The 22,158-nt window shown below is 42.1% G+C and overlaps 1 protein-coding gene across 1 annotated transcript in view; it reads left to right on the top strand.

Moving 5' to 3' along the window:
- adamtsl3 (ADAMTS-like 3) overlaps positions 1–22,158 on the top strand; it is a 65,083-nt gene that overhangs the window by 18,417 nt on the left and 24,508 nt on the right. The window contains exon 2 of the mRNA XM_069672292.1: positions 14,851–14,978. Coding sequence (XP_069528393.1) covers positions 14,851–14,978 — 128 coding nt within the window. The remainder of the gene's footprint in view (positions 1–14,850; positions 14,979–22,158) is intronic.

Below are 22,158 nucleotides of genomic sequence, written 5' to 3'. Positions count from 1 at the left end.
TACTTGTATTTAAAAAGTCCATGTACATACAACATACAATGTAAAAACATTGAGTGCTCAATTTCCCACACATTTGTCCGCTTTGAATCTCCACCCAGACGTTCGTAAATCTGATTCATACTTTCACATATTTTTAAATCACAGGTTTACAAACCATGGTTTATAACCACATACACACTATTCGGTGCAGTGTAAAAGCTAAAGAGGTGGAGTAACAGTGGGGCTTCATTACGGCGTTGCAGAATCTGTGTGTAAAAAGGATGACATTTTTCAAAGTTAGAGTGCATTAAAGCTGCATTCATTCTGGCTCCATCCACTTCTTTGATACATTCTAGCTTAATCCAAAATGCAAATGGACTTGGTTGAAGTTATTGAAGCTGTTTCACCTCTCACCTGAAAGGCTTCTTCAGTTCCAAACTGACTGGTGTACGGAGCTAGAAATATAAACCTCTGTAGGTCATTAGTATGCTAATACATATGTAATCAGTCGTTAACCTGGGTTGTTTTCCTAATAGCACCAAGAGTCGCTGGTACCCTCTGGTGTTGATGCGTCGTTGGGCGCACATGATCCTGAGTGTGAGTGCGATCTCAGCTGTTTGGAAGAGAATTCAACACTGCATTGTAAGTGGGTTATAGGTGGTGTCTTAGGCCACCACCTCTGTTAAGGGATGGTTTTTCCAGCTGAACATAGATGGCTTCCTTGACACCTCTTTCGAACCAACAGTCTTCTCTGGCCAGGATGTGAACCTAAAGGAGTGTCCTTTGTTCTTTAGATATAGGTGGACAGCTGAGTCCTGACCTGAGGAACTGGCTCTCCTATGCTGGGCCATGCTTTGTTTTGTTTCCCCGATGTTCAGGTCCCTGCGTTCCTCATTGCACTGTACTGCATACACTGCATTTAGTAGGAACCAATGCGAAAGTGCCTTAAACCTGGATTCGTTCTAATGGGCAGCAGGGAGCGACTGCACTGGTTCCTAGAAGAAGTCAGATTGTATGGAAACGTGAGAAAATCACCCTACTTTTAATTTGATTTATTACCTTATTTATAACATTTTCTAATGATTGTAAGGTCTCAGGCTCTAGTTCCAAGTCTTTTTTGTAAAACAGGAAGATGCTAATTTTGTAAAGTATGATTAAGTATAAATTTAGAGTAAAAATCAATGATGAAGCAGGGTATGTTTTAGATTGGCTAACGTTGGCAAGGCGTTGCAATAGGTAAACTACCCGATCATTCAAAAAAGGTGACTTCTGATTTGGAAAAAAAACAAGATGGCCAAAATGCCCTTGATCAATGAACCCTTCATCATGCAATGAGGAGCATCAGCAATGAGGAGCAGGAAAGACTGAAGTCCAAGCCATTTTTACAAGAATTTAAACTCCTGAAACAAAAATAATCAAAGCCAGCATGTTTCACTCTGAGACGAGCCTTCATCAGGAAATGAGGAACTGCTTTCAGAAGTGTTTTGCTGAAAACCTAATGGCATGCGCATAAAGATTCAGTGTTTCTCAAAGGAGTTAGAACAATTCGCTGGAGGTGTCATCCATTCTACTTTAATCACTTCCATATTTGTGGGTCAAACGCGGGTCATAAGAAGGAACTGAAGCACGCACGCTCCTTTGCTCTCCCTGTTATTGCATCATTATTTAACCAAGTGAAGGATGTCACATTTCAGAGGACGCTCCGAGGGTTAAAGCCCCCTTTGACCACCTTTATCATATTACTATCACTTTCTCCCATCGTCTCCGAGCCAAAGACAACACACGATACATTTTCGACAATGAAGAACACATGTTACTGATGTGACTCAATTGTGGGGTTAAAAACTGAAACCGTAGCTGTGTGTAGCGCATACAGGAGATCAGACACGTCTCTTTGCGGCTAGAAAGGCTTCGACTCGCTTAAAGTGTAAATACTCCACACTCGCACATCGTGAATTATAAGCCTCTGAGACAAACCAGGTGCCTTTTGATTTGGAGGTGCTGCTCGGTGTCTCCGCTCCAAAAAATTGCTCTTGAACTGTTGTGTCTCGTTTTGCAATTACGAACGAGGTTAACAAGAGAGCCTGTTTCATGTCTGCAGTTCAAGAACCTGTTTTACAGCTTTGAACTCTCGTGTCATGAATGTTGTAATTAGTCAGGATGTGGGTTCTGTGTCTCTTGGCATTATGATATCAACTCAAATGAGCTTTATGCTTCAAGTAGTAATTACAACATGTTCCATGTTTTTCCCTATTTGTCAAGGTTTTCCATTTCATCCACATTTATGCACTTTCTCCTGGATCCTGAAATGACCACGGACATCATATTTACAGTTCTGCGATCCCAATGAAGGATTTTACAGCCAAAAACTTTGGTTTCACAGTTGATTGCTGCAAATGGCCGCAATATTTTTTCCCTGACAGCCTTTTGAACAAACCGTCCAGGGGTTGTACTCCTGAAGAGGTACAGAAACCTGTTCAAAAGTGCTGCCTTGTCACGAGCTTGTAGCTGTGTTAAAGGGCCAGTACGCCGATTTTCAACCTCAGTCCTGTCACGCTATTATGGAGAGCCAACGCAATTATGGTAGGATAAAAATGCAATTTGGCTCTGTGCCTTTGGAGGACGCTATCTGCTACTCTAACGGGCCCTGGAAAACCTCCGCCAGACGAGGCCAGGGAGCTTGCTAAACTACACTACCTCAATCTGCCTCCGTTGTCATCAAATCGTCAGAATGTAGACTGCAGACCTGAGAATTTTTAGATCATCCACCAGTATATTCTTGTCGTATTTCGGATTCTGTACCGCTCTGACCCATTGCCTGCAATGATCAGTGTCCTTGACTGGAAAACGGTAGTTTTTCACTCCAGCGTCTCTCACTGGGCCTTTCATTTCAGAGGGAGGGGCGCAATGCACGCTGGGTGTTGTAGGAATGTAGAATGGGCGAAACCACAAGCTGATTTCAACGCCAATTTCAAATATTATTGCTTCTATCGATTACAGGGAACACCAGCTTTGACCAACAGTGGCCGAATTGCTCCTTTAAGTTGTAGTCCTGGTCCAATTCAGCAGAACCCCTTGTGCTAAAATGTGTTTTAGTAGATAAGATTCAGCTGAAGTGAGCATTAAGTCTGTTGTTGTGCCCTGATGTAAATGATTAATCTGGTTCAAACAACAGCATAATGGCAGCAATAAAAGAAACAATCAAAGCAGCCTGCATTTTAGCATTAGATAAAATGAAACAAGCTGTTTATACTGATGTTTATGGGTTACAATGACTTACCACATGTTTTAAGTGCTTCCACCAGCTCTCGTAGCATTATGTCAGCAGACAGAAGCGCCTTTATTAGGGAGAGCCGTTCTCTACTTGGGCTTCTTTTTAATAACAGAAAAAGTTACCGGGTCTTCTCAAAGCAGTTCAAGAGCACATGTAATATTAGAGTCATTTATTTTGAGGAAACCAAAACAAATTAGTCACTCAGACAGGAAGGAGTTTAGGAGGGAAATAGGATGACATTGCCAAGATGCATTTCGAATGTGAACAGCCCCAGATGAAGCAGTGACGTTCTCTGTTCAGTTTCACAGGAGCAGGAGAGAGATGTGCAGACATGTTGTCATACATCAGTGTCATAAAAACATTTTCAGTCCATTATTGGACGATTCACTTTCATACAAGGCGTTATTGTTTTACTGCTTTTTGGATTGATTGCTCATCGTGGTAGAGGAACAACACTACCTTGTTTATAGTAATATATGTCATCATACAATAACTACATACATTACTAAAATAAATAATCACAAACTTGATTATTTAAGATTAAAGCATTTATACTTTTTTGGCCACATGAGGGCAGCGCAACAAACTGGAAATACAACATCTGACATGCTATCACTTAATAGTTTTCCTGGCTAACATTTAAGCTAACGATCGCTGATTTAAACTCATAGCAGACTTGTTTCAACCTATGCTTTCATTTATAGTGTTCCTTTCCATCATTCAAATGTAAGTCTTATGTTCACTGCTTTCCCAATCTTGGAACCCATCAACGATGTAGCCTTATGGAGTGAAGGCCAACTTTTCAGGGATCTGGTGTAGCCAGCAGTTAGCGGTTAGCTACCTCTCTTCGGTGGCCTGCATCGTTTACAGCCCACTTAGCTACTTCAGAAGCGATTGAGAAGCGGAATTGAGAGACGACATCCATAAGCAGATTGTTAGCTGCATCCGCATGAACATAATCTGTTCATAGAGTTAAATTAAATTGTTTTTTCCACCTCTTTTGCTCTTTACACAGACTGCACACATCCAAAGCCCTTTGAAATGCTATTACTTGGACTACAAACCGAACCAGAACCAAAATTGTTTCACTTGCCTACAGATTCTGTGTACATGTAAGAATTTGTTCATAGAGATTACTCCTTTCATGTTTTGGTCTAAGGGAATTATTTGGTAATTTAGTTGCTAATGTCCTACTTTATTTTACTAGCTAGTTGCTAATGCCTGCTGTTGCGTTGTAGGTTGTGAGGGTTTTGTGAGGCAAAACAAGCTTACTGCTGCAGGAAATAACATTACTGAGAGCCATGATGCAACAAAACAAATAAGTTAGAGGCAATATAAACTAAACAAAACAATGAGCTAAAAGAGGGGAAAAATGTCCGCCATTTAAATGCGCAGAGCAGAGGGGAACTACAGAGTCTGGTGATCTATTTCTGTGGGTTTATCACTGTGAGCGACCTCAGTGACCCACAAGTAAGTCATTTGCTTCACAGCTGATATAAGAATATTGATTATAGCAGCTATAAAGTCAGCAGGTTTTATTGATTTGTGTTTGACTTTTCAGAAAATAAAGAACAGTGCCAGAAGATGTGTATAAACTGGTCTGGAGGGCTGTAATATCCAGATGATATGGCAATATGGTCTCTATTTTGAAGCACAGGGGATCAGTTAAGCTGGATGCTGGCTAGGAGTCCATAAATAAGCCTTGGCGCTTAGCGTCTGCCCAGATCTGTATGCTGGTCCCACGCTCCCCATTTCCTTCTAGCCCACCTTGGAGGGCCAGTTTAGCCGACTCTAGTGGCTTTACACTGCTAATTTATGCCCATCCCCTCCTGTCGTACCCTCTTTAAAACACCACAGTGTCAGCAGTTGGGTAAGGGAGAGGGTAATTTGGGGGGAAGTGTTGGTGCAATGGGACCCTGATGGAGCTTGCCTGTGCGATCACTAGAAAGCTGCTAAAACATATGAGCTCTCCAGGATGTGTTAATGGGAAAAGCTCAGTGCATAAAAGTATGGACGCAGTTTCAGGAAGCAGTAAATGTCACTGCTATTCTTAATTACATTTCCGGTTCCTCCTTTTTGGTGTGGGCTGCATGTGGAGTTTTTTGAGGCTTGCTAAGGTGGGATCAGGTTGTGGTTACCCACTTGTTCAAGTCACTGTATAGAGTACACTGAATTCTTCTCAAGTAACGTCCATCCATCCATCCATTTTCTTTTGCTTGTCCGGGCTGGTGTCGCAGTGGCAACAGGCTTTGCAAGTTAGCCCAGACGTCTCTCTCCCTAGCAACATTTTCCAGCTCCTCCTGGGAGATCCCGAGGCATTCCCAGGCCAGGTTGGGTATATAAGCCCTCTAGCGGGCTCTGGGTCTACCCAGGGGTCTTCTCCTAGTTTGACATGCCAGAAAAACCTCCACAGGGATGCGCTCGGGAGGCATCCTAATCAGACACCCAAACCACCTCAACTGGCTCCTTTTGATGCCCCCTCCAGATGTCTGAGCTCCTTACCCAGTCTCTAAGGTTGAGCCCAGCCAACCTGCAAAGGAACTAATTTCACCAGCTTGTATCCATGATCTCATACTTTCGGTCACTACCAAAGGGGGACGGTTGGAACCTAGATCGACTGGTAAATTGAGAGCTTCACGGCTTGGGTAAATTTCAATTGCTTTGAACAACACGCAGATTTCAAGGAGTACTTCATTCTAGTCAATTCTAACATCACTGAGGATTCTTTGGCACTGGCTCTATGAATGGCGAAGTCGGTTGTTAATCAGGTGGTCCTTCAACTGTTTCAGACTTAAAGATCTATTGGATAGGTATTGGGTGGATTGCAATGACATTTTGTTCAGACGTTGAAGCTCCCCAGAGGATAAATCTTCTAAGTCAATCCCGTCTCGCACCACCATGAGGTAGACGGTGTGTTTTATAGTGAAATCTCCCAACAAAAACTGGATGGATTACCATGAAATTTGGTACAGATGTTTATGTGTCTCGCAGTATGAACTGTATCAACTATCGGGATCATCTGACATTTTGTGCTGCGTCCTCATCCAGTCAAAATTTTGATTTCCATGATCCTTAACTGTACTTTCCATTTAGTGCTAATTAGCAAATTCTAGCATGCTAACAACTATAAACTTGCTAAACATTAGCTTGTTAGTATTGCCACTGCAAGCATGTTAGCATTTAGCTTAAAGACACACTAAAGGCTCAAGTCTGTACAGACTTACAGAGCCAGTAGTGAGGCTGTATATTCTAAACCTTTACAAAGTAAGCAGATACAAACCATCAAAAAAATAATCTGTTTATAGATCAGTTTCATGGGTTCACAAAACAAAGACACCATTATTAACCTCACTGTATATTTTTTGTCCAGTTTATAAAGCAAATGTAAAATACATTCACCATTTGAAACGTTGAATCTACCATTGAGAAACCATCCAACACAGCCTCACCTGATGTTCCGGGCCAATGCAAACTGACAAGACCTTTATATGCAGCTGCCTTTGAGAGAAACAAATCATTTTGTTTTCATTTCTCCTGTAATAACTCAGGGACCAATATCCAGGCAGAACAAATGTCTTCCTCTGCAGAGCCGTGGGGAGTTGCAGTCAGAAGGTCTGCTGGACTGTATGCCAGCAGAGTTGGGTCCGTCGAAGGCCAAGTTGGCGTTCGTCTTTCCCTTGTGCACATTATTTATCCTGAAAAGGGCTTTGCATGCAGAACTGTTCTTCCTCCCACCTAAACCGTGATACAATATCCTAAGAAGGTGTGTTTATGGTTCTGTAAATCTGTCATTTTAAGATTACTACCAAATACTGAAACCAAATATTGGCTGTATCGCTTGTAGCCCAAACAATTCAATTGACTTTTCCATTGTTTTGCACATGAAACAATAGTAAATAAGAGAAAAATGTATATGTTTAAGCTGTAATACTGCTTACTTTAAGTTTCTGTTTCGCACTTCACCTCCCATCTGGCTTTAATTGGATTTAGCTGATTGTCAAGGAATTACATCTTTATTTCAATCCTCTGGTTTTGGAGGGCGAGGAAGTGTGGTTGACTTTCAGCTGCAGGTCGTAAAATCCCTGTCCTGGTAAAACATTTTATACTGTGGCCCAGAAAGCTTTTTAAAACAATGCCTTTGGTGTAAATCATGCCTGGAGCTCATGCATCGCTTGCGGGGGAGGTGGGAGGCTACCATTTATCCCGCCTGAACCATTTAAGTCACCTCATGGGAACCAAGAGTTTGGGCTCTTGAGTGAAACTTAATGTCAGCCCCTGGTAACTCTAGTTTCATTTGTCTCTCTTTCTGAGAACTACGGGCCTGTTAACTCAGGTCATCACCTCATAATATGAAGATCTTATAATTTGACTATTTATTTCTCCACAGAGGGGTAGAGGAAAGGATCAGTTTAAGTTCTGCTGCTTGGAAAGCTTACTTTGTGACCCCTTTACAAGACTTTGAAACATTTTCAGTTTACATTTCTGTGTTATTTTGGATGAGAGCTTTCCTAGTGTAATTTTACTCCACTGTGAGTCATGATAGGCCCATTGTTGATATGTTTAGCCTCAATTTCCAGTATTTCTTGTATGGTTTTCAATCATTATGTCATAGAGCAAAGGCACCATGGGAACTTTCCAAACATGGGTCAACAACTCTTTTGTTGAAGTAATATGGAGTGATTTGTTGCCAAACATAGAGATGGGTACTGCACTGTAAGTATTACATTAGTTTCCAACATCTTTCAATCAACGTCCTACATCATAGACTTTAATTAAGGGATAACAAATATATTTATTTTCCATTTTGACTTAAGAAATCACTTCTGTGAGGGATAGTTTGTGAGCCAGCTATGTATTCATGTTAAGCAACCACTCCCCCTGTTTGTCTATGTTTGTTGTTGAGATGACTGCTTCTTGATGTTGGTCAGTACAAGAATACAACATGGTCTGCTTTAAATGCACACCTATGGGCAAAAGTCACCAATGACGAGCATGTCTTTGGATTGTGGGAGGAAGCCGGAGTAACCAGCACTGGAAGAACATCCAGTGCTGGTTACTCCACACAGAAAGGCCCTATTCGTTCGAAACAGGATTTGAACCGGGATTCGAACTTGGAACCTTCTAGCTGTGGGGCGACAGCGCTGACCACTGCACCTTAAATTTGAACCTTATTAGAAGATTCTGTGAATTAGTTACTTTACAATTTTGGGTTGGCATTGGGGTTTTTTATTCTTCAAACCTCCAAAACAAAATTTACAACCAGCCGAAAGTAGCAAACCAGCGATAAACATGCTAGCTAACTAGCAGAAGAGCTACTTTCGCTACCCCTTTATGTCATGTGACCCTTGCCTGGAAGTCGTAGAGGTCACTTTAGAGTCTTCTGTGCAAGTGGTATTATAATTTGTAGTGCTTTGACTCCAGACAAAATGGTTCAAATAATCAGTTAAATGGTCAGCCACAGTTGGTCGTCTCTCAATCATAAGGTTGAGGGTTCAATCCCTGACTGCTGAGGTCACATGTCGAAGTGTCCTTGGGCAAAACATTGAACCCCAAATGGCCATAGACCCTAAATGGAGACTGGCACTTGGCACTCTGTTGAAGTTATTTCTCCATGTTCCTGGTTTTCAGCCATTGCTTCAGGGAGTACAGTGTTATCATGACCGATTCAAATGATGGTCAAATCTACAAAAATAACGTACGAGTGTCTTTCTGTGGACAATCAGTTCCCCTAATCTTGCGTGCTTCCCTCATGCAACCTAATATCCCAGCCTGCCCTTGTGTGAAACAACAATGCACCATATCGTTTTTTTCCCACTTCGTCGTCTTCATGGATTATTGTTGAAACTGTCAGGAGACACCTCCAGCGATGTTGTGGTATGGAACCGGCTCCAAGCGAGTGTCAGTCAAACACATTAATTTCCTCCTCGGGTGTTTGGTTTTCGACTCTGGGCACATCATCGATGCCACGGTTTATTTTCTGTAGTCATACATTTGCAAATATGAGATGGATTTCTCCTGAAAGCAAATATCAGAAGGTTATGGATTAAGGGTGCAAGGGGGTATAATTTCTGTGTGTGCGAGGAAAATGTGCACATTTAGGTCCCCCCCGCTGGCACCACAAATTCACGGGTGTTAAGTGGATCGTTGAGTGTGTGTGCATGAAGATGTGTGTTTTAGATAATTCTCCAACGTACAGACGACCCCCCTCTAACAACTCAAACAAGCCAAGTCCCATACAGCAAGTGAAGACTTCAAGACAAGTTCGCCGGGTATAACTCAAGTATAGAAAGTGTGTGTGTGTTGGTTAATGTGTATGTGTGGAGACATCCGCTCCGATGTTGTGATTAGGGTTGCTGGCTGTTTGCTCTGGAGTGTAGCACATTCCTCGCAGCCTTAATTGATACCAATTTTGTGGTTTTTGATTTGGTGTTTGATTGGGAGACAGATTTGAAGTCTTGATTTGAAGGGCACAGGCTTTTTATTGTCTTTGGAACGTCAGGGGTTGAAATGCTTGAATGATAGCCTGCTACCCTGTAAGTCACATCAAGGGGCACCAGCGGGTTGGCACGAACTCTGTCTGCTCTATTTCTCCTTTAAACTTTCTCTTTTGTTTTTGTGTTAAAACTGGAAAGCTACTCAGCGTATAGAATATTCCCTCTGTGCCAAGAGCTGTCCGTCTCACCGCTTGTTTTTCTCTATAACCAGAGGAATTGTCCCTCCAGGGGACACCTGGCTTGTTCCCCAGCCTCCACAGTGCAAATGTTCCCTGGCTTAAACTGCCAGATGTTATGAAAGGCTCTATTGAAGTAGACCTGTGGCTCATAAAGGAACAGGGTAAAGTCACCATGGCTGAGAAGTCTATCCTGATAGCTTTAGTGACCAGACTGTGTCATCTGATTTACATGGGGCTCTCGCATGTAACCCCATTTGTAAAGCAAAACACAGTCAGGAGCTGGACATAGAGTCATGTGGTCTCTCATACAGATCTATTCAATCTGCAGCCTGTGGGCCAAATCCGGCCCTTTAACCATCCCTGTCTGGCCTTTTGATTATTAAGCATAGAATACAACGATTATGATACGACACAATACAACACAACACGACACAAATGATACGATACAGCACGACATGACAAGACACGATATGATACGACACAATACGACACAACACGACACAACACAACACAAGTGATACAATACGGCACGACAAGACAAGACACGATATGATACGACACAATACGACACGATACGATACGGCGCCACACGATATGATACGACACAAAACGACACGATAGAAGTGATACAATACGGCACGACACGACACGATATGATACGACACAATACGACACAATACGACACAACACGACACAACACGACAGAATTGATATGATACGGCACAACACGATACGGAACGACATGACAAGACACGATACGATACAACACAATACGACATGATTTGACACAACACAAGTCGGCACGACACGACACAACGTGATATGACATGATACGGCATGACACGATACGATATGGCACACCATGGCATGATACGGCACGACACGATATGACACGACACGACACAATACAATAACACACGCCACGACACGATACGTGGCCCACGATAAAGATGATATTACGATGCAGTGATTCTGCGATAATTGATCTATTGCAAGACAATCATACAGTATAATGATACATCAAGATATCAGATTAACTTGTTCTTCGGCAATAATTTCCGTTCATGTTACCCTCATAAGCACCGCTGCGAGGAGTCATGAAGTAGGGAAGCGGTGAGTCAAAATCGCAGGGAAATCTGTTTAGAGTGCTGTATTTGCTAATTAATTAATATGATAATTGTATTGCACAAGTCAGGACATATTCTGTCCCATCCCTACAATACAATATGTAATTAAAAATGTTTTAACTGAGCAAAGGGAATTTAGGAGGGAATTTAGAAGGAGCATTGTTAACACAATTAAATTCCAAGCTTTCTGGCTGTCTCTTTGGCACTTTACTTTTTTCTTATTCCAAGTGCAATTGAATAAGCCTGCCCTAATATATCTCAATGTTGTTGTCATGTTTGTCTATCTGTGCATGCATGGAAATTTGAGGGCTTTCATAGAACAACATTGTCAAACCCACATGAAAGTGTGGTTAACCGACAGTAAACATGCTTGCAGATTAGCTTTCTCTGTTTGACTTCGATTTTTGACAATTTCCAAAACAGAGAGCTGGCAGTAAACAGATTAAAGCCGTGCAGAGCTGAAAGAATGGAGAGACAGAGGAATGAGGACAATAAAATTAGAGACAAGGAGACATGGAGGAAAAAAACGAAGAATATGAGACTGAAATTTGAGATATGAGGCGAAGAAATGGAAAGAATCAAAGAGGGAAGAAAATTGGTTAACAATTGTTGTCTGTCTGCCATTATTCCGACTCTTTGACCATCACACACACACGCACACACCCACACACACACACTAATGTGTGAAGTTGTGAAGCTGCAGCTGGCCCGGCTCCTTGTTTGAACTAGCACGCTTGACTGAGGCCCATTTATTGATTGGCTGGAGCACCAGACCTGAAGGACTCATGGGGCTCAGATCCCCCCCCCCCAGATTACTCCCCCACACAAAAACATACACACACACACACACGTCCAGTCCACCTCCTTCTCTCCCTCCCTCCCTCCTTTTCCCTCCCTAAGTTACTCCTGAGGAAGACTGGGAGCAAGTCAGAGAGGAGACGGCAGGCAGACGGGACGCACAGTGACCTAGAGAGACGGGCATTGCACATCAGGCTTCCTCACAAACACACACACACGTCACACACACAGGCTGTATTGGAGTGACTGACTCGCTTTGAAAAGGCATGGAGCAAGATTTCCTATCTTGCAAGCTACTGGTGACAGCACTTCTCATCCTGGTATTGTAATATTTGACTTTTTTCCCTCTGTTTTCATGCTGGAAAATGATTTTGGTGCTTTATATGTCCTTAAAATGCTGTTTTCAGAAAGGATGAGGTGTGTGTGCACGGGCAGGTTGCATGTGATGATTATGTGACTTTTGCAGAAGAAATGTACCCTTCAGATCCAAATGTAGCTTAATACAGCATTAAGTGTGACCTCTGACTTATTTACTCCTGCCTCCTTTGTGTTTTTGATCCACAAAAGTCGACTCATCACGCAACCTGTGTAGGCAGTGGTTAGCACTCCCTCTTACATTACAGTGACTGCCACTGCGTGACCAGTGCGTCCAGTCCCGTGCAGTGTGGAGCAGACGACAAGGGATTCAGCAGATGTGCAAATATCGTATGTCTTGCCGCCTGAAAAGGCCATCGTGTATATTGACACAGTCTGCAAAAAAAAAAGCCACCAGAGTCGGGTTTCTTTCCCCCTGTCCAGGAGTTTTCCATCTTCAAGGAAAATGTCTTTAGCCTCAGCTGCTGACAGGTGACTTAAATAGAATCTATCCATCAGAATAACATATAAGCTCCTTTATCATGTGCTCATTTCCTCTCTTGCACCTGATGTGAAAACACTGGATGGGTGACAGCTGAGGGGGATTTTTTGGTCACATTTTTTCTCACAGTAAGAGCCATAATAATATGTATAAATGCATGCACTGTTGTAAATGCTCCTCTTAAGGTGCAGATTAAACCCTGCAGAGGGATCAGAGGTGTTGTGATGGAGGGCTAGGATGGCTCCTAATGGAAATTCGAGCCTTGTGATTATTGGATCCAAATCCCAGCAGGACGGGCGTCAGTCTCGCGGAGCTTTGTGCTCCTCTGCCTCCGTCGAGAACAATAGCAGCACCGTCAGCCAAACATCCTCCTCATCTCCATCCTTCAACTGTTCCTTCTCCTCCTCTTTCCTCACCATCCTCGTCGCGCCTCCGGCTCTCTTGGCTTTGCAACACACGGCTCGCAGCCGTAATTGAGTGCAAAATTCGCTGATTGCCTTTCAAAGGAGAAGTAAGGTGCTGCCCAGAGCAGAGCCTGTGTTTATTTACAGTGGATCCAAACATTGGAATAGTTGGCGCGTGCAGAAAGTAGCGCCGTTGCCGATATGTTTGGCTGCATGCTCCGCTGGCTGCGTGTTTAGGCCTTGCTGTTCCTCAGGCGTCATCGGCACCGACAGCCATTTATATCCGTCCCCATGCTCGTTTAATAAAGTGCTCCGCGGTGTAAAGCAGGGGTGTTTTTGCTACCGGGTCCCAAGGAAAATAATCAAGGCTGCATTATTACCTTCTATCGACAAGATCCATTCATCTTTGTAGACGAAGCACAATGTGGTGCTGTTGGGGAAAGAGGGCAAAAGAGGTCAAAATAACTTTGAAATTCAAGGCTGGACTTTCACTGTAAACCGTTTGTCAGCTCAGCAGGCCTAAATCTTTTTATGAGCAGGTGTTACACATAAAGTTCGCTTCCTTATTCAGTGTGTTCAGGGTAAGCTGGCTTGTTGTGCTTCACATTTCATTCCTAATCTGCAGGATTTGGCATTTTTTAAGTCCCTGTCAAAAACTCCGCAGGATGCAGGCACAAACAGCCGGCCGTGGTGTAAAGATCCCGCAATGGGAGGCTGTCTAAAGCGCACAAAAGCTGCAGTTTTGCTCTTAAAATATTCTTTCATGGCTCAAAAACACCATAAAGGCGGCCTGAGTGTTCAGGTTATTGTGGAGAATGATCAACTATTCCTTTTCATGGCCTTAAAATCCGTCTAATCGAGTCTTTTAAACCGCATTCCTGCTGCCATAGGAGGTGGATGATTTGTCCAACTGTTAGCTCCAAGTCTTTTTTTCAGTGTTTTCAAGCATTCGACAGGTATAGAAGCAGCTCTCTCTTGGGACTCTGAGTCTTTTTGGCAGCTCCACCAAGCTTAGCTGTCCTTGTTCGAGAAAGCAAAAGCAATCTATTTTCCTTCTTCATCTGAGCCTGGTATTTAGGGAACGCAGCATTCAATCAGTTTTAAATTAAAAGCCAAGACAAAGAAACATAGCTGCAATGGAGCTGTAGATGATCCACATCGCATTACAGCGCAAGTCGTACAAATAAACTCCGTCTTTATTGCAAGGTGAGTCAATCCAGTCAAATCTAATCAGAAAATACAAGAAGGCCTTGAAAGGGAAAGAGGAGTTAGAAGATACGGGGGTGGAGAAGATCTACATCTGAGATACACGTTGTCCTTGCAGTTAAAAAATACTTCTTCTCATAATGTTGATGTTGGAGCTCTCAGATATGTCCCTACCTCTGCTGCCAAATACAGAGTGATGCAATTAATAAAGAGAAGCAGAGAATAGAAGACTAATATTTCATAATCTTGTGGATGACTTTGAAATATGCAAGGGGTCAAATGTCAAGAGCTTTTGATTACTTCCCCTCAGTCTCTCATCCTGTCACATGCACTTCTGTTTGGTTTCAGCAGCTCCTGGAATTTAGCTCAGGCTCCAGACCAACAGGTTGTTGAACGGAAGGAAGCGAAGGTTGCTTCCATCGCAAAACAAAGTCTAAATGTTACTTAGTGTTATTATGTTTGGCAAGAAATGCAACCTGGAAACAGTTCAAGGATTTCCATGATAGATAACACTTCCTTCTCTTGGTGTGCAGAGCTCGCGGACGGCTCGGTCAGAAGAGGACAGAGACACTCTGTGGGATGCCTGGGGCTCGTGGAGTGAATGCTCGCGTACCTGCGGAGGAGGCGCCTCGTACTCCCTCAGACGATGCCTCAGTTCCAAGTAAGGCCAAAACTCTGACTTCCCACACAAAAGCCTCATACATACACTATAAAACAAGTGGGTTCAAAATAACTACTGCTTAAATGTTTTTGAGATATGGGTGCAGGATTTGTTTTATTGGGATAAAGAAACCAAGGTTGCACTCTTGTGCATGTTTGAATCATATTTAAATTCTATGAGTGATATGTTGTTCTTTTGTTTAATATGGCTTCCTTAAATCCTAGGACTTTGCTTTTAATTGATTTAAAGAGGATGTTCTGAATGTATTTGAAGCCAAAGCCCTCTTTTACATGAGTTAAACCAATCTGTTCTGCTGTGATGCCGTTATTAGAGTTGGTCGGAAATGGCAGGTACCATATTAATATTAATTAATTCCAGCAATGGTTTCCTGAATTATCTTTGATTAAGGATAAAAAAAGCCAGTGGTGGATGAAGTACCTGAAAGCCATACTTGAGTACAAGTACAGATATCACACCAGAAAATGACTTTGATAGAAGTGAAAGTCAGCTTTTCTAATACTACTCAAGTAAACGTTTCAAAGTATCTGATATTTACTGCACTCAAAAGTACTCATGATTCTGTTTTAATTGTACTTAAAGCTCCTGTGAGGAGTTTTTTGTTGGTTCTGAAACAGACTGAAATTAATTCTGATTACTCTATATGACCTACAAAAGTAAAGCAGACCATCAGTGACAAGATTGATTATTTCGATATGGTTATTTTTAATGCCTGAAACTGCTGGCGGGGGGTAGGTGTCAGATGAAGCGATTAACTGCACGCTGCCTTTGTTTACATTTTCCAGGGCCGAAACTTAAAGTAATTGATACATATGACTTTTAAAGAAACACCACTTAGGCATGTAAAGGACAAAATCAGCAAAGAGATCAGAGGTACGGCTTTGTCCACAGGGGGCGCCAACATCAACACAATTCGAAAGTTCCTCACTGGAGCTTTAAGTATAGAAAGTAAATTATAAGTAAAAACGAAACTGGTTTAGAATTTTGAGAATGATAAACTTAATTTTTAACTGTAAACCACCTTCAAAATAGAGTCACTTGAAGGAAAAACATGGTTAACATGTCTATGTTGTGTTTTAACATGATGCAAGACGTATCATATCTGGGGTACTCTAGGTCAAGGTGGGGGGTTAAGGGTCACGAAGCCGTTCCTCGTATCTGACATGCCTGGGCTTTGAAATCTCTTGTTGTACTTGATTTCTTCTTCTTCTTGTAGGCCTACTTCTTCTTGTTCGCCTACTTGTTCTTGTACTTCTTCTACATCTTCTTCTACTTCTACACCCTCTTCTTCTTGTACTTCTTCTACATTTACGTCTACCTCTTCTTCTACTTCTACTTCTACTTCTTCTTCTACTTCTACCTCTATCTCTTCTTTTACTTCTACCTCTACCTCTTCTTCTACTTCTACCTCTATCTCTTCTTCTACTTCTTCTTCTACTTCTACCTCTACCTCTTCTTCTACTTCTTCTTCTACTTCTACCTCTACCTCTTCTTCTACTTCTTATTAATTCTAAGTAACGAATATTCTTACAGAAAATCTATTAAATGTAATGTAATGTAATGTAAATCAAAGTAAATTAGAGATACTCTGAGACAATACTTAAGTACTATAATGAAGTAATATTACTTGGTTACATTACACCAGTGAAAATAGCCTCAGTAATGCGTAACAATAGCCCCTTTGTCTTTGAAGTCCTTTGACCCTATGACATTCAGTTTACCATAAGCCCACCTTTACAACACCTAATCTTGATTTTTCAGGGACACAAAAACATTGATATAAAGAACAGTATAGTACTACAGAAAATGATGCTATGCAAAAATGATGCGATGTTCATCTTACAGCAGGAGATGAAATTGAATGTGTATAATTCCAAGTTCGAAGCCCACTGACCTCCAGATAAATGGACCCATCACATGGACAATTTGTCAGCGAGTATTCAAACACAATCCAAAGTAATCTCCTCTTTTCAAGAGCAAAGTCCAGACTGGGGTTGGACTGGTTTCCATTAAAGTGCCATATCATAGCTTTCAGATTCAAGAGCAGGAAGGGGGGGGTGGGGGTGAGGTGGCTGTTGCTCACGGCTGTTCTGCCAAATAAATCCAGACAGCGTCCGTAATAGTGTGAGTAAATCTCACCAAATGCTCAGTTCCCATGGGCTGTAATGGAAATGCTCAAAACACATATGACTGTTATGTGACTGTTAAATAGTCCAGAGGGGTCCGCTGAGATCACTTGCCCATCGACCTCCTAAAACTGTCTAGACGACTATATGAGCCTAAATCTTGAATCCATCAGTGACGATAGGGATCAGATCTTTGGACATATTTCTTATCAAATCAGAGTGTAAAAATGAGCTGTCCTTGCCAAAGTTTATGTCACTTTTAATAACCCAGGGTCCTTCAAGCAGTGAACCCACATTGGTTCCAACTGCTCATCATCTAGGCTTAAATCTCAGGACAAACACGAACTTGCACTTTGGACCTCTCGGCCCTTTCATCCTCGTGCCAAAGTCACCTGGTTAATTAGGCTTCAAGCTAACCCAGTGGGCTTCAAAATAAAAGCTTGGGACCAAGTGTTCAGCACAAAGTGGTCAATTACTAATGGATTTGGAGAAGAATGAGACAGAAGGAGTGAGAGGGTACGCTTTCCGTAGAAATGTTGTCACATTTATAGACTGGGAAATAGCTGCGGGGTGACTTCACTGCATTCCTCTGCTTTACAGTTCCCCAAATTTCTTCTCTCTCTCAATAAAGGTAGCCAGCGGCCTTTGCTGCTAAAGTCACCTCTGTCTCTCTGTTGTGGGCTCTAGCAGTGACAGAAGCAACCAGTGAGATCATAAAACAATGCAACCGTCCAGAGACACACCGACAAAACAAGGCCACGACTGAGATGTGCTTCTGCCGTCCAAAATCCATGAATCTGTCTGCACTGGTATTGGGAATTCAAGCTGAGAAGCACAAGGCTGTCAAAACCTCAAACTCCAAGTGCCAGACCCCCATGTGTTGCACTGTAAACATTGAGGTCAATGGCTTTCTGAGGAGTACATTTCATGATATCAGCAGCAGCCATTTCTCTTCGCTTGCCCAGAATTCTTTGGTCAGGCAAACCTCAGAATGCTACTGGCTGTAAAAGCAATTGACGTGTTAAGAGGTGTTTGGGGTTTGAGCTCCATGTGGGATGTAGGCAGTTGTATGTGTGTCAAGATGTACATGTTCTAGTGAGTCCAGACGGGTATGTATACAAGCTTGTGTGTCCTTTGGCTGTAGCGGTAATGTATGAGCGAATTGTAGGACTCGCCGCGTCCCATCTCATCCCACCTCACCCTGCTGTTGCGTGGGAATGAGGGAGCAGTAGCCTGGAAGCGGGTGGCAGATCAAACAGCGTCATTAAAAAAGCACAGCACAAGGCCCCTTGTGTATGTGTGTGTGACTCTTTGGAAAGGGAGGCTGGAAACGGGCCTGCAACACCCTCCAAACCAATACCACTCCAACTCGGTGACCTTTAAACACATAAACACGCACACATACATACGTAGGACCTAATGTAGAAGGAGTTAGAAACCTCCCTATAGGGCACATGCAAAGTACAGACTAAACACAGATCGCCTGGCCCTCATTAGTCCCAACCGCACAACACACTTCACTTGATCACAATCTCTGTTATTAACAACGGCGTAGCTGGTTTGAAGCAAGTGTGGACATATGGATTGGGTGTCATGGCAAGAGAAAGCGCTCTTACATTATTTATGAGGCTCACGGTTGGCAGACACTTCAAATATGAGACTTTTCTGTCATTTTCTTTTGACAAAAAGAGGCCAGCCTTAACATTTCATTGTACCCCATTGATAACCTTCCACCATTAGGAAACATAATGATAAGCGTTGCTAAGAAGGGGTGAGGAATAAGAGTATTCCCAAAAACCTCTGGATGCTGATGAGGATGTTTTCACTGGATCACTGACTTGCAGAAATTACGGGTAGTGACTTTTAATGACTGTGGCACTTTGGAATTTCACTAAAGGCATGCCACAGCTGTGTTTAAAGTCTATCTTTAAACGGTTTGGTTGTTAAAAGTGAATTTTCTCCAAGGCAATGACTAATCAGCTCACTCTAATTAACTTGGGCCTGGCACCTTGATTATGTCTTCTACTTTACAGTACAGGGACCACCCTCTGCGTGGGCATAAAGAAATCCTTCTCGAAAGTTGCACTGATCCCATGTCGTGCCATAATCGTCAACACAAGATGTACAGAGTAATAAAAGATGGAATAGATTCTGTAAGAGACAAATCAGAGGTTTCTGTGTAATCATTTGTGTGTAGTTTCCTTCATCAACTGTGATGCAGCTCAGGTATAATGGGTAGGAAGTTCACTATCAAGGTCAGTTGCGTTTTTCTCGCCGTCTTGCTGTCACTATAACATGGGCTCACTGAGGAATCAATTAAAGGACTATTTTACTGCAATTAAGTCTTCCTGCTGATTCATACCTACCACCAACACTGAATCCATTAACGTTGACAGCAAACTAAGGTAAAGCACCTCACTGTCACTCCTGGGTTTGGCACCTCGGTAGCTCAGTATTATACTGAGCTCCTTTAACACATTCAAAAACTGATTCAAAAAAGAAAGACTCAAGTTAAGGAAGAAGAAACAATATACCTACATAACACTACAGGGTCTAAAGTAAGGGAATTGGCTCATCTAAGTTGTTGAAATTCATCTTGAGGGGGTTATCAATGTCTCTGCCAAATTTCATGTCAATCTATCTTACAGTTACGATGTTTCACTCAAAACCAAATCACCTCTAGGTGCCTCTATGTTTAGTCAGTGTATGGCAGGATACGTCATCTGTGAACTATGAACATCCCTGCTAAATCTCTTGGAAATCTTTTATACATTGAAATATTTCTCAGAAACTTTACTTTGAACATTATGGACATCTGTTTCAAATTTTGTGTCAATCCATCAAACAGTTGATGAAACATTTCGCTAAATTCAAAAAGAACAACCTCATGGTGGCGCACATGGGGACCAAGAATGTCTACCAAAAATTAAAGGGAATTTGTCCAGTGGGTTTGGAGATACTTCGTCGTTTGGACCATAGTCTAACCCACTGAGAGTTTACCCCCAGTAGCAATTTGTTTGTAGTCCTGCGAGTAGATTACGGGATATCTAGTTGACATTTTGGTAACAATAATACCATGAATCATCCAACGTTCCCATCCAGGTTGGGAAGTCCATAACAAGACCATAACAAGTAGGCTGACCCTACCTAGGCTCACTTGAGTAATGTCTAGAAAGAAAATTTTTATTTTTTAAACTTTTTCCTGAAGCATGCTGGGATTTGTAGTGTTCTCGCACCAGTCTGCAGGATGAGCCATGAGATGGGAATGTAGATATCTAATACAAATCAATCCAGCTGTTCCATGCCTTATAGAGCAAAGTGTTGGCCAAGGGGTCCCAAAACCATTATGACCATGATGAACCTCGTTAGGACCATGATTATTTGTACTTCCTTACAATGTGGGTCAATAGTTGCAGAGACATCATGCTTTGGACAAAGTGTTGGATTGAAAGCCAAACCAGTTTTCAAAAGACAAAAGTCGTGCCTTTTGTACAATTACGTCATCTTTCAACTTCCCATTCCCCTTGTCTGATGGCCTGACTGTTCTCAATTTTCCTGAACTGATCAATAGCAGAGCTCACAACACGAGCATACTTAAGCCATAACAAACTGAACCGCATTTCATGCACCCATCTGCCTCAAGTGTATCAATATTATGGCAAAGGTTACGGAGCCCTGCTTGCAATTACTTTCAATCTAGCAGAAGGAGTTGATGACATATATATATGGACTTTATGAGCCACACAAATTTTACTTTATGCTATATTTTAGGAAGTTATTACTATACATTATTCATGGTTACAATAGGTTTATTTCTGAGGATGAGGTTATTGGCATGCGACATGGTAGTTTTACTCTTATGAAGTCTTTTGTGTAGTTGATTGATGAAAAAACTCTGCAGTTGTGTCTTTTGTGTATACTTGGCAGAAAAAAGAGGGGTCATTGTCTTTGAGTTATGGGTTATGTGCTCCAGGAATTTTGTTGTTTCAACCATTTTCCCTAACCTGTGATGACGCCATGATGAATCCCAATTCCCGGCCCTCCTTCTGCTTCGCCTCCACTTTGTAGCTTTCAAAGTCAAGAGGAATTGAAGAGGGAAATTCATTTTATTCCCTTTACCTCTTTTTTTTTAAAAGTATTTTTAATATACTGCTTGTCCCACTGATCCAAATCGTTGCAACCTGTCTCTCAACTCTTGTTTTTTTAAAAGTGTCTTGTTTGGGTTTAAGCCCCATGACCTGCTGTTTGGCTTGGCAGAGGGGACTGTCTGGATTCGTCACGGGGTCTAATGTTCTTGCCATGCCACACACTCCACATCCAGTCCCTCCGTTCTTTGGAAAAATATTCTAAAAATCCTCGAGCCCTATTTTATCTCGGAATCCAAACTCTGCACTGTTGCCTCCAATCATGATTCCAGATTAGCTAAGGACTGACGACTCTGGAATTCCTCTCAAGTCCAAAACTCCAAAGAATATTTTTTGATTACTTTCCATTGAGGTCTTGGATAATTGGCCTATCATAGACACCATCATTGGTTTATCATCACTCGGCTTCAAAGTAGAAAAGGAGTCCTAATTTTCAGTAAGTGGTTAGCTCCATAATTTGGACAAAGACGCTGCAGACTGTCATGCGGAGAGTCGGGATCCAAACCACTCCAATGTGTTCAGCAGACACAGCTGGGACTGCTATTGTGTGCCTGCTGCACTACCGTACGTGCTTTAGTGTTGGTTTATATAAGCAAGGGTCTGTTAAAAGACTAATAAGCAAGGAGAAAACCACATCTTGAGCTTCAGCTTGGTAGCATTTTCATTGTGAGCAAGTCAGTATGGTAATGTTAAAGAGACCGTAAAATCTGAAATACAGGTCGCACAGGAATATAAGTCAGTTTTTGGGTGTATCCAAAGTTATTTTAACACTATTTCAATTTATATTTATTTGAAACACACACAAATTATAACCTACCATCTGTTTTTGCCATGTCGAGTTTGCCATCCTGCTAGCTACCGGTGCCGTAGTTGAGCTCAGCCTACTGTAGC

This window comes from Semicossyphus pulcher, unplaced genomic scaffold, assembly GCF_022749685.1.
Source record: "Semicossyphus pulcher isolate SPU_LCO1_2020_fin unplaced genomic scaffold, fSemPul1.0.p SCAF_21, whole genome shotgun sequence".
Taxonomy (NCBI): Eukaryota; Metazoa; Chordata; class Actinopteri; order Labriformes; family Labridae; genus Semicossyphus; species Semicossyphus pulcher.
This window is presented reverse-complemented; position numbering and strand designations above follow the sequence as displayed.